We start from the raw sequence: 11084 nt of genomic DNA, 5'->3' as shown, positions 1-11084 counted from the left end.
AGCTTCCCAGGACATTCCTGAGCCCTGACCTCATCCCCACTTTATGGCCAGGCACTTACAGGTACCGCCCTTAGGCGCCAGCCTCACGTGGGCACGTAGGAACGTGAGGACGGTGACCAGGCCCTTATGAGGCCTGCACTCACATCCCCAACTCCTGGGCTGCCCACAGAGGCATTTACAGCTGGGATCCGGTCAGCTGTAGACACGCTGACACCTGTGTCCTAGGAATCGCCACTTGGCCCATATGTGCACACTCAGCTTGCAAGGGGCCGGCCATATCTAGACACATGTGCAGGCAGCTGTGTGGACATGTGTGCAGCCTGGCTCAAGCCTGGCTCAAGAACACACATGCACACGGTTTCACCACCATGGCTTCTCTCCAGCCTTCTCTTTATTTTCTCCAGGGCACCAGCCCCTCTGCCAGCCTGAGTCCAGGGCTCCTAGGCACTCTACCCTGCCCTTGCCATTCCCAGGGCCTCTCCGCGGCCCCGCAGGGGAGGGAGGCTCAGAGCACAGTCTCGGCAGTGCTAGGGTCATCGAGGAACTGGCTGATGCGTTTGGGGTGCTGCAGGCCTGGCGCGGGGTCCACTCCAACTCCTGCCTCCTTCTGCTCCTCGTCGTCCTCGTCCTTCCCCTGGTCCTTGGAGAAGTACAAGAATACCTGGCGGTGGGCGGCCCAGAGGGGACAAGAGGGACGGTCAGCCCACGGGCCTGGCCCCCAGCCTTCCTCCCCCAGCCTGACCCCAGCGCCGTGATCACCTCCTCCAGCATCGTCTGGCTCACGGAAAAGTCCTCCACGCCGTGCTCTGCGCCGTGCACCGCCAGCTCTCCAAAGACGCGCGCCAGAGCGCAGCGCCCTCCCGGCGGCAGCTGGAAGCGCAGGCGGCCTCCATGTGCCTCGCGCAGCTCCGCCCCAGGGAATTCGGCCGCCACGAAGGCCGCTGCCGGCTGGGATCTTGCGGCGGGCACCCGCAGGGTCAGTGTGTGACCGGCCGCGAATCTGCAGTGAGTGAGGCCAGGGCTACCGTATCGGGCCTTTCCCAGGTCCCACCTCAGCTCACCCTCCAGCCCCTAATACTCTCTGGCCCCGCCCCATACTTGTACTACGCTAGCGATCAAATGGTCCTCCCACCTCAATCCCCCGCCACCCCCCGCCCGCGTAGCTGAGACCACAGGCACACACCACCATGTCCAGCTAATTTTTAACTTTTTTATAGAGATGGGGTCCCCCTAGGTTGCCCAGGCTGCTCTCGAAGCTATCACGCCACTTGACTCCTCTTTCGGACACTCCTCTTTCGCCCGTGCACTCTAACCCCGCCCACACAATAAATACCCCCACCCACTTTCCTATGGCCCCGCCCACTAACCAGGCCCTCCCCTAACTCCACCCATCAACCCACCCTCACCTCTCCAGGCTGCACCTACTCCAACGCACACCTGATTATGTCTTCTAAATCCACCCAGAGCCCCCGGCTCACGCCTCCTGGTCCTGCGCCCCGAGCACACCCCAGCCTGTCTCGCCCCCTCAGTCACGCCTGCAGGACAATCTAAAGCCTTGGCCATCTCTCCAGTTGGAGCCAAACTTTCCTTACCCGGCTCTACGTCTGGCCTCTCCCCTGAGCCCACCTACGTTCCCACCCTCACCCCACATCTGCCTGGAGGCCCCGCCCGCTCACCTGCCCTTGAGATGTTGCGGGCTGCCCAGGCAGCGGAACCGCCCATTCACCATGATGGCCAGGCGCGAGCAGAGCGCTTCACACTCCTCCATGCTGTCAGGACCCGGCACCACGAGCTCCATGAGGCCCGGGCCACCTGTGCCGGGCGCCACACTGCCTGCTTCCCTGGGCCTGGACTACCCTTCTGGTGTGGACATCTCCCCACTCTTCCCCAGACTGTTCTGATCCCGGCGCCGTGTCCCACCTCTGTGTGTCCTTACACCCCGGGGCCTGGCACCCTCGCCCCACTAGGGCCAGGACCCCCCATCCCCTGTGGCCTTGTGCTTTGGGGCTCTCTCTCCAGCCCTGGATCGCCTTAACCACAGCCCAGGGCATCAGGGCCCGGCCCACCTGTGGGAGGTGAGCATCACTGAACGACCCTCCCGCACCACGGCCAAAAGACTGTTCCAGAGGAAGCGCCGCGCACTGGGGTCCATCCCTGTGGTCGGCTCGTCCTGGGGAGCACGGAAGATCCCATAAGCAAGGCCCCGCCTCCGTCGCAGGCCCCACCCCACCCAGGCACCACCCCCACGCACCAGAAACACCACGGCTGGGTCCCCAACCAGCGCCACGGCCGTCGCCAGCTTGCGTTTGTTCCCTCCGCTGTAGGTGCCTGCAGGCCGGTCTGCGTACCATGAGAGTCCCAGACGCGCCAGGCCCGAGCCAGCGGCCTGTGGGGTGGGGCCAGAGTGGGCATGGGGACTCATATTGATGAGTATGGGGCAGGGCCACAGTGTGGCGGGGCCAGCATTGAGTGTGGAGCAGGGGCACAATGGGCATGGGGCAGGGCAAATGTGAGAATGGGACAGCCATAGTGTGGTGGAGCCAGCATGAGTATGGGGCGCTGCCATGGTGTGGGTGGAGCCAGCATGAGTATGAGGCGGGGCCATGGTGTGGGTGGAGCCAGCATGAGTATGAGGCGGGGCCATGGTGTGGGTGGAGCCAGCATGAGTATGGGGCGGGGCCATAGTGTGGTGGAGCCAGCATGAGTATGGGGCGCTGCCATGGCGTGGGTGGAGCCAGCATGAGTATGAGGCGGGGCCATGGTGTGGGTGGAGCCAGCATGAGTATGGGGCGGGGCCATAGTGTGGTGGAGCCAGCATGAGTATGGGGCGCTGCCATGGTGTGGGTGGAGCCAGCATGAGTATGGGGCGCTGCCATGGCGTGGGTGGAGCCAGCATGAGTATGAGGCGGGGCCATGGCGTGGGTGGAGCCAGCATGAGTATGAGGCGGGGCCATGGCGTGGGTGGAGCCAGCATGAGTATGAGGCGGGGCCATGGCGTGGGTGGAGCCAGCATGAGTATGGGGCGGTGCCATGGCGTGGGTGGAGCCAGCATGAGTATGAGGCGGGGCCATGGCGTGGGTGGAGCCAGCATGAGTATGAGGCGGGGCCATGGCGTGGGTGGAGCCAGCATGAGTATGAGGCGGGGCCATGGCGTGGGTGGAGCCAGCATGAGTATGGGGCGGTGCCATGGCGTGGGTGGAGCCAGCATGAGTATGAGGCGGGGCCATGGTGTGGGTGGAGCCAGCATGAGTATGAGGCGGGGCCATGGTGCGGGTGGAGCCAGCATGAGTATGGGGCGGGGCCATGGCGCGGGTGGAGCCAGCATGAGTATGGGGTGGGGCCATGGCGTGGGTGGAGCCAGCATGAGTATGAGGCGGGGCCATGGCGTGGGTGGAGCCAGCATGAGTAAGAGGCGGGGCCATGGCGCGGGTGGAGCCAGCATGGGTATGGGGCGGGGCCATGGCGCGGGTGGAGCCAGCATGGGTATGGGGCGGGGCCATGGCGCGGGTGGAGCCAGCATGGGTATGGGGCGGGGCCATGGTGTGGGTGGAGCCAGCATGAGTATGGGGCGGGGCCATGGTGTGGGTGGAGCCAGCATGAGTATGGGGCGGGGCCATGGTGTGGGTGGAGCCAGCATGAGTATGGGGCGGGGCCATAGTGTGGTGGAGCCAGCATGAGTATGGGGCGGGGCCATAGTGTGGTGGAGCCAGCATGAGTATGGGGCGGGGCCATGGCGTGGGTGGAGCCAGCATGAGTATGAGGCGGGGCCATGGCGTGGGTGGAGCCAGCATGAGTATGAGGCGGGGCCATGGCGTGGGTGGAGCCAGCATGAGTATGAGGCGGGGCCATGGTGTGGGTGGAGCCAGCATGAGTATGAGGCGGGGCCATGGCGCGGGTGGAGCCAGCATGAGTATGGGGCGGGGCCATGGCGCGGGTGGAGCCAGCATGGGTATGGGGCGGGGCCATGGCGCGGGTGGAGCCAGCATGGGTATGGGGCGGGGCCATGGTGTGGGTGGAGCCAGCATGAGTATGGGGCGGGGCCATGGTGTGGGTGGAGCCAGCATGAGTATGGGGCGGGGCCATAGTGTGGTGGAGCCAGCATGAGTATGGGGCGGGGCCATAGTGTGGTGGAGCCAGCATGAGTATGGGGCGGGGCCATAGTGTGGTGGAGCCAGCATGAGTATGGGGCGGGGCCATGGTGTGGGTGGAGCCAGCATGAGTATGGGGCGGGGCCATGGTGTGGGTGGAGCCAGCATGAGTATGGGGCGGGGTCATGGTGTGGGTGGAGCCAGCATGAGTATGGGGCGCGGCCATGGCGTGGGTGGAGCCAGCATCAGTATGGAGCAGGGCCATAGTGTGGGTGGAGACAGCATGGGTATGGGGCGGGGCCAATATGAGTGTGGGGCAGGGCCATGGTACGGGTGGAGCTGGGATGGTTATGGGGCTGGGCCATGGCATGGGTGGAGCCAGCATGGGTATGGGGAGGTGCCATGGTGTGGGTGGAGCCAGCATGGGTATGGGGCAGGGCCAGAAAGGGCATGGAGTGGGACAGTGTGAGGGTGGGGCAGGCCAGGGCAAAGACAAGACCCCCAAGCAGATGGAAGAGGCAGTGAAAGGGCTGCAAACTGGGAACGGCCAGAGTGAGAAGGCGACCGTGAACCCAGCGAGAAAGGTGCGAAGCCCTAGGGGGTAGGCAGAAGAGGGGCAAGTGGGCAGGGCCACAGCAGGAAGACTCAAGGAGAGAGGGGCAACGTGCAGTGGGAGAAAGGGTGGGTGGACCAATAAGAATGTTGGAACTTGGTGGGGCGGGGCAAAGAGGCAGGCTAGCCACATCCCTATTGGACCAGGATGGGGGACAGAGGTATAGAGGAAGGAAGCAGGGTCTAGGGGCAGGGACAGGGATGGAGCCAAGGCGAGAGAGTGCAGGACTGGGCCAGGCTTTAGGGGAACAGCCTGGGTCGGGTGGGCCCTGGGAGGTGGGAGCAGTGGGGACAAAGTGGGCTCACCTGGGCAACCTGGGCCTCCGGGACACCGCGCAGGCGCGCAAACAGCTCCAGGTGCTCGCGGCCCGTCAGCAGCTCAAAGATGGCATCGGATTGAGGGCAGTAGCCCATGCTGAGGTGCGCAGCACTGGGTTCCTGGGCCACGCTGGGGATGGAGGTGCTGGGGGCTCAGAGAGCTGGCTAGTCCCTGACCATACTGGTGGCTAACACAGGGGTCTCAGGGCCCACCCATCCAAGGCCACGCTGATAAGGGACAGGGGTGTCTCAGGGCCTGGTCCGCGTGTGGGATGTAGGGATGCAGGGGTCTCAGAGACCATGCAGGTGTGGGGCAGTGAGCCCAGTCCATGCACTGGAGGTGGAGGGGTGGGGAAGAACAAGGACGTCAGGGCCAACCCTGCCCCACCCCGACCCTACCTGGCACCCCTCACCTGTGGCCTGCCAGCACAGCCTCGCCCCTGCTGGCCAATGTGTCCCCCGTCACCATGCGAAACGTGGACGTTTTCCCTGCTCCGTTCACACCCAGCAGCCCAAAACACTACAGGGATGCCCACAGATGGTGCTCAGTGAGTCCCCAGGCCCTGGTTCTAGCATCTCTGATTTCTTTTTTTTTTTGAAACCATGTTTTGCTCTTGTTTCCCGGGCTGGACTGCAGTGGCGCGATCTTGGCTCACTGCAACCTCTGCCTCCCGGGTTCAAGCAATTCTCCTGCCTTAGCCTCCCAAGTAGCTGGGGCTACAGACGCCTGCCACCATGCCCAGCTAATTTTTGTATTTTTTTTAGTAGAGATGGGGTTTCACCATGTTGGCCAGGATGGTCTCGATCTCTTGACCTTGTGATCCGCCTGCCTTGGACTCCTAAAGTGCTGGGATTACAGGTGTGAGCCACTGCGCCCAGCCTCTTTTTATTTTTGAGACGGAGCCTTGCTTTGTCGCCCAGGCTGAAGGGCAATGGCGCGATCTCCGCTCACTGCAACCTCCACCTCCTGGGTTCAAACAATTCTCCTGTCTCAGGCTCCGGAGTAGCTGGGACTACAGGCGTGTGCCACCAAGCCCGGCTAATTTTTTATTTTTAGTAGAGACGGGGTTTTGGCATGTTGGCCAGGCTGGTCTCGAACTCCTGATCTCAAGTGATCCTCCTGTCTTGGCCTCCCAAAGTGCTGGGGTTACAGGTGTGAGCCACCACACCCGGCCTCAGCACCTCTGATTTCTGAGGGTCCACATGGAAGGCCATGGATGGGGCCCTGGGGGAGCTGGGCAGATATTGGGGTATGTAGCGAGGCATAAAGCTGTCAGCAGGTAATGGCTTTTGGCACACAGTGGGTACCCTATAAAGGTCGTGTGCAGCAGTGCTCAACAAATATCAGGGCATGAGCTCTCCATATGTTTCCTGGCACACTGTGTGTACTTAGGCTGGGTGCACAGTCAGCCCAAGGTAGAGAGGTTGGCCAGCACACAGTAGGTGCTTAGTAAAGATATACTGTGGGCCAGGCCCAGTGGCTCACACCTGTAACCCCAGCACTTTGGGAAGCTGAGGTGGGCAGATGACCTGAGGTCAGGAGTTCAAGATCAGCCTGACCAACATTGTGAAACCCCATCTCTACTAAAAATACAAAAATTAGCCAGGTGTGGTGGCCGGCGCCTGTAATCCCAGCTACTCAGGAGGCTGAGGCAGGAGAATCGCCTGAACCCGGGAGGCAGAGGTTGCAGTGAGCCGAGATCATGCCATTGCACTCCAGCCTGGGTGGCAGAGCAAGACTTTGTCTCAAAAAAAAAAGAAAAAAACAAAGGCTGGGCATGGTGGCTCACACCTGTGATCCCAGCACTTTGGGAGGCCAAGGCGGGTGGATCATTTGAGGTCAGGAGTGCAAGACCAGCCTGGCCAACTTGGTGAAACCCTGTCTCTACTAAAAATACAAAAATCAGCTGGGCATGGTGGCATGTGCCTGTGGTCCCAGCTACTTGGGAGGCTGAGGCTGGAGAATCGCTTGAACCTGGGAGGCAGAGGTTACAGTGAGCCGAGATTACACCATTGCACACCAAGCTGGGTGACAGTGAGACTCCATCTCAAAAGAAAAAATGAAAAAAAAAAAAAAAATATATATATATATATATATATATATATATATACTGCAATGTGTGCTAACAAACAGCACTTGTTTGCAGATGTGTACCAGCCCTAATAGGTGGCCAATAAGTGGCACACAGCAAATACATTTGCACATAGTAGGTGCTTGAATGTGAACTGGTACAAAGCAGGTGCCTGATAAATGCTGGCTGTGAGCAAGTGTTTGATGTAGATGTGTATACAGTAGGGGTCCAATAAATTCTATTGGTATTTGATAAACGTTGATGGACACAGAAGTATTCAGTACACCCCTTTAGTGAGCACAGTGTGTGTTTAATAGAGGTAAGCATGCAGTAGGTGCTTCACGAGGTTTTATTGGCTCAAAATAAATGCACAGACTGGGCACAGTGCCTCACGCCTGTAATCCCAGCACTTTGGGAGGTCGAGGCGGGTGGATCACGAGGTCAGGAGATCAAGACCATCCTGGCTAACATGGTGAAGCCCTGTCTCTACTAAAAATACAAAAATTAGCCAGGCGTGATGGCAGGCGCCTGCAGTCCCAGCTACTTGGGAGGCTGAGGCAGGAAAATGGCGTGAACCCGGGAGGCGGACCTTACAGTGAGCCGAGATCTCACCACTGCATTCCAGCCTGGGTGACAGAGCGAGATTCCGTCTCTAAAAAAAAAAATAAAATAGGCCGGGTGCAGTGGCTCACGCTTGTAATCCCAGCACTCTGGGGGGCTGAGGCGGGTGGATCACGAGATCAGGAGATCGAGACCACCCTGGCTAACACGGTGAAACCCCGTCTCTACTAAAAATACAAAAAAATTAGCCGGGCGTGGTGGCGGGCGCCTGTAGTCCCAGCTACTCGGGAGGCTAAGGCAGGGGAATGGTGTGAACCCGGGAGGTGGAGCTTGCAGTGAGCCAAGATCGTGCCACTGCGCTCCAGCCCAGGCAACAGAGTAAGACTCCATCTCAAATAAATAAATAAATAAATAAATAAATAATAAAATAAAATAAAAATAGCACAAATATTGGCACACAGTAGGTGACCAATAAAAGGTGGTGGATGCACAGTAGTTGTTCAATAAAGGGCCTTGGGCACACGGTAGGTGTTCAGTAAAGGATGATGGGCAGGGCATGCAGTAGGGCAGCCTCTCACTGTCCCTGCACCTGGCCTCCATCCCTGGACTCACCTCACCAGGGGGAATCCCCAGGCACAAGCGGTCAACAGCTGGCATCCTCTGCCCGCGGTATACCTGGGAGAGTGCAGGTCCTTCAGAAAGGTGAGTGGGCCAGTGGGAGCACCCCCCACCCAGCAGTCGACCTGACCACACCTACCTTGGTCAAGTTCCTCAGCACCAACACATCCTCCTGGGTGGCTCCTTGGACCACCCTCTCCCGTTCACGGGCTACATCCTCATCCTCTTCTCCCAGGAGTGGCAGGGACCTCACCTTGGGCCTGGGGACAGAATATTTGTGGGCCTAAAGTAGGTCTTTGGCCCCTGCCACCCTCTCCGTAGACCTCACTAACTGTGGCAGGAGTTGGCTTCGGTGCTGCAGCAGTAGTGTGAAGAGAAGGAAGAGGGGCCCCTGTATCACCATGGCCAAGAGGTTCTTGCCGACCACCTCCCAGCGCAGGGGTGACTGGAACTGCCTGTCTCCTGTGGATATAGAAAGGAGGGACTGGGTCCATGAGAGTCTTGGTTTCTGACCCCTTCTCCACCCATGTCACTCTGGATTCTTAAGGAAAAGGAACACAAATTGGATAGGCCACTCAGCTGGAGTCTAATTGGCATAGAAAACAGAAGAGGCCTCTTGTGATGTAATCTAAGACAGAATTAGCTTTTTATGGCTGCTTTCTTGTACCTCCAACTTGGCCCAATCTTAGGGCCACCTAAGAACCCTGGCTGTCTCCCTGGGGTGCTGTTTTTCTCCACTCTGTATAATTAACTCTAGGTCTCCAAGGGTGCTAGCTATCTGTAGCCATGGCCCCACCTGACAGGAAGTTCTCACCCAAGCGCTCAAAGGCGTCAGCCATGGCCTGGTTCCGCACCATGTCAATGAGTCCCCGGCCCAAGCAGAAGTGGGGGAAGATAAGGAAGACCTGTTTCAAGATCCGGCTCACCTCCTGCAGTTTCTGCTCAAGGGCGGGAGAGGGATGTTGGTCAGGGGCTGAGTCCAATGACCCAACCCAGCCCAAGCCCCAGCCTCATGGTGCCCCACCTGATCAGAGAAGAGCTCAAGCACAAAGGTGGCCATGCTTCCATTGATGCCAATAAAGAGGTTTATGCAGGTGAGCACCACATAGGCCGTGCTGGGCACGGAGAAGAAGAAGGAGGCTGGGTACATGAGCGGTGTGATCGACCAGCTGAAGGGACAATAGGAGTCACTGGAGTAACTACTCAGACTGAGAAGCCCTGAGAGGAATAAAAATCTCCATTCCCATCTTCTCTGCCTTAGACCTTGACATTTTCACCCAAAGCACCTTTCTGGTTTTTTTTTTTTTCTTTCTTTCTCGCTTTCTCTTTCTCTCTCTTTCTTTTTTAGAGGTGGGTCTCTCTATATTGCCCAGGCTGGTCTCAAACTCCTGGCCTCAAGTAGTCCTCCTGCCTTGGCCTCCCAAAGTACTGGAATTATACAGGCATGGGCTGCCTTAGACCTCTACTAATATGAGTCAGGATAAGATGAGCTTTTAAGGCCACCTTGGCACACCACTGAACTGGATCCCACATGGCATCACCTCAGACCTCCATATCCTCTCCTTGGGAGCTATTGCAGAGTTCTATCTCAGCAGCATTAGTGGGGAAGGCAGTAAGGGGCAGTAAGAATAGGCCCTGAGGGACTGGGGGCCTCACCCATACAGTAGTAGCAACAGCAGGAGAGCAGGCAGGTTGGCAGGGGCCACATATGCCCTCTGCTGGAAGGCCAGAAAGATGAGCACCACGATGCACGCTGGCACCAAGTAGTTACACTGCATTGGAGATGGCAGTTACCTTTATCAGTGTAAAGAGGTGGGGACTGCCACCCTCAGCCCTGTTCCCACCCTGACCTCCTTGCTTTTTGAGTAGGAAGGCACAAAGTCTCCCACAATCCTCAAGACTTTACCCAGGCCATCTTGGACAAGCCCCTGCCTACAAGGGGCCAGACAGGGCAGTGGCAAGCAGTGGCTGGGCCCCCACCCGTCCAAGCAGCCCCCGCACCATGTCCCAGAGAAAGTTGCCAAGCCAGTAGAGGGTGGGGGACAGGCCCCCCATGAGCTGCAGGTGCTTGGCTCGGGTGACTCGCTCCTCAATGAGGACAAGAGTGAAGCTGGCCGGGACGAAGGACATGGCAAAGACCACACAGATGGAGACGAGAACGTCCACTGAGGAGGCCATCCTGGAAGTGAGGACATGAGGGCAGTTGCAGGGTGACGGTGCATGGGTTGCTCAGAGCAGAGCTGAACACGCCATTGATGGGACAAAGGTCTATGGGGCAGTCAGCAGTGGCAGAGATGGCGGGGGCAATTTAGGGATGAAGGTGCCTGGGATTTGGCAGCAGAGGTTGTACAGGTCTCAGGCAGGATAAAGGTTGGTGGGACGAGGATGTGTGGGGGAGACTGGGGCCCGCTGAGCCTGAGGAGGTCCCATTTCCCTGGCTTAGGGAGCAGAGGAACAGTTTCTATCCTCCATTTATAAAGCAAGAGTGTGTCAGGGTTCAAATCCAGCTCCCACCAACCCAAACGACAGAGGAACGGAGGCAGGGTAGGACACGCAGGGTGGAGGGACTCACAGTGCAGCCTCAGACAGCTGCTCCTTGGTGAGGTTCAAGGGGTGGTTGAGTGTGGTGATGCTGTGGGCGTGGCGGGCCGGGCCTGGGGGCAGGTGAGCACGTAGGATTGCGTTGTTGGCTCGGTTGACAAAGGCCACCATGGAGTGCCAGCCTTTGTTGTTGAACCAGATCTGGGTGGGGGTCAAGGTCATAGGGTCAGAGCAATGGAGTTGGACCTTGCTGTGACAGGACACCCACCTGCCC

At 58.9% G+C, this 11084-nt stretch overlaps 1 protein-coding gene across 10 annotated transcripts in view; it reads right to left on the bottom strand.

Moving 5' to 3' along the window:
- Window positions 1-358: 358 nt before the first annotated feature.
- The window catches only part of ABCA7 (ATP binding cassette subfamily A member 7), a 30633-nt gene continuing 19907 nt past the window's right edge, over window positions 359-11084 (bottom strand). For 4 of the 10 annotated variants that reach the window (XM_054538540.2, XM_024238278.3, XM_054538542.2 and 1 more), the window contains 15 exons: window positions 10842-11011; window positions 10271-10448; window positions 9926-10041; window positions 9294-9438; window positions 9084-9207; window positions 8602-8731; window positions 8409-8529; window positions 8264-8326; window positions 5432-5538; window positions 5007-5148; window positions 2252-2386; window positions 2067-2170; window positions 1677-1769; window positions 760-1000; window positions 359-661 (listed from right to left, as the gene is read on the bottom strand). In XM_054538540.2, coding sequence (XP_054394515.2) covers window positions 506-661; window positions 760-1000; window positions 1677-1769; window positions 2067-2170; window positions 2252-2386; window positions 5007-5148; window positions 5432-5538; window positions 8264-8326; window positions 8409-8529; window positions 8602-8731; window positions 9084-9207; window positions 9294-9438; window positions 9926-10041; window positions 10271-10448; window positions 10842-11011 — 2025 coding nt within the window. In that variant the 3' untranslated portion in view covers window positions 359-505. Of the gene's footprint in view, window positions 662-759; window positions 1001-1676; window positions 1770-2066; window positions 2171-2251; window positions 2387-5006; window positions 5149-5431; window positions 5539-7379; window positions 7743-8263; window positions 8327-8408; window positions 8530-8601; window positions 8732-9083; window positions 9208-9293; window positions 9439-9925; window positions 10042-10270; window positions 10449-10841; window positions 11012-11084 lie in introns of those variants that run through there. The other 6 variants (XM_063719816.1, XM_063719815.1, XM_063719817.1 and 3 more) reach the window with 4 other exon arrangements.

The sequence above is a fragment of the Pongo abelii genome, chromosome 20 (assembly GCF_028885655.2).
Source record: "Pongo abelii isolate AG06213 chromosome 20, NHGRI_mPonAbe1-v2.0_pri, whole genome shotgun sequence".
Taxonomy (NCBI): Eukaryota; Metazoa; Chordata; class Mammalia; order Primates; family Hominidae; genus Pongo; species Pongo abelii.
This window is presented reverse-complemented; position numbering and strand designations above follow the sequence as displayed.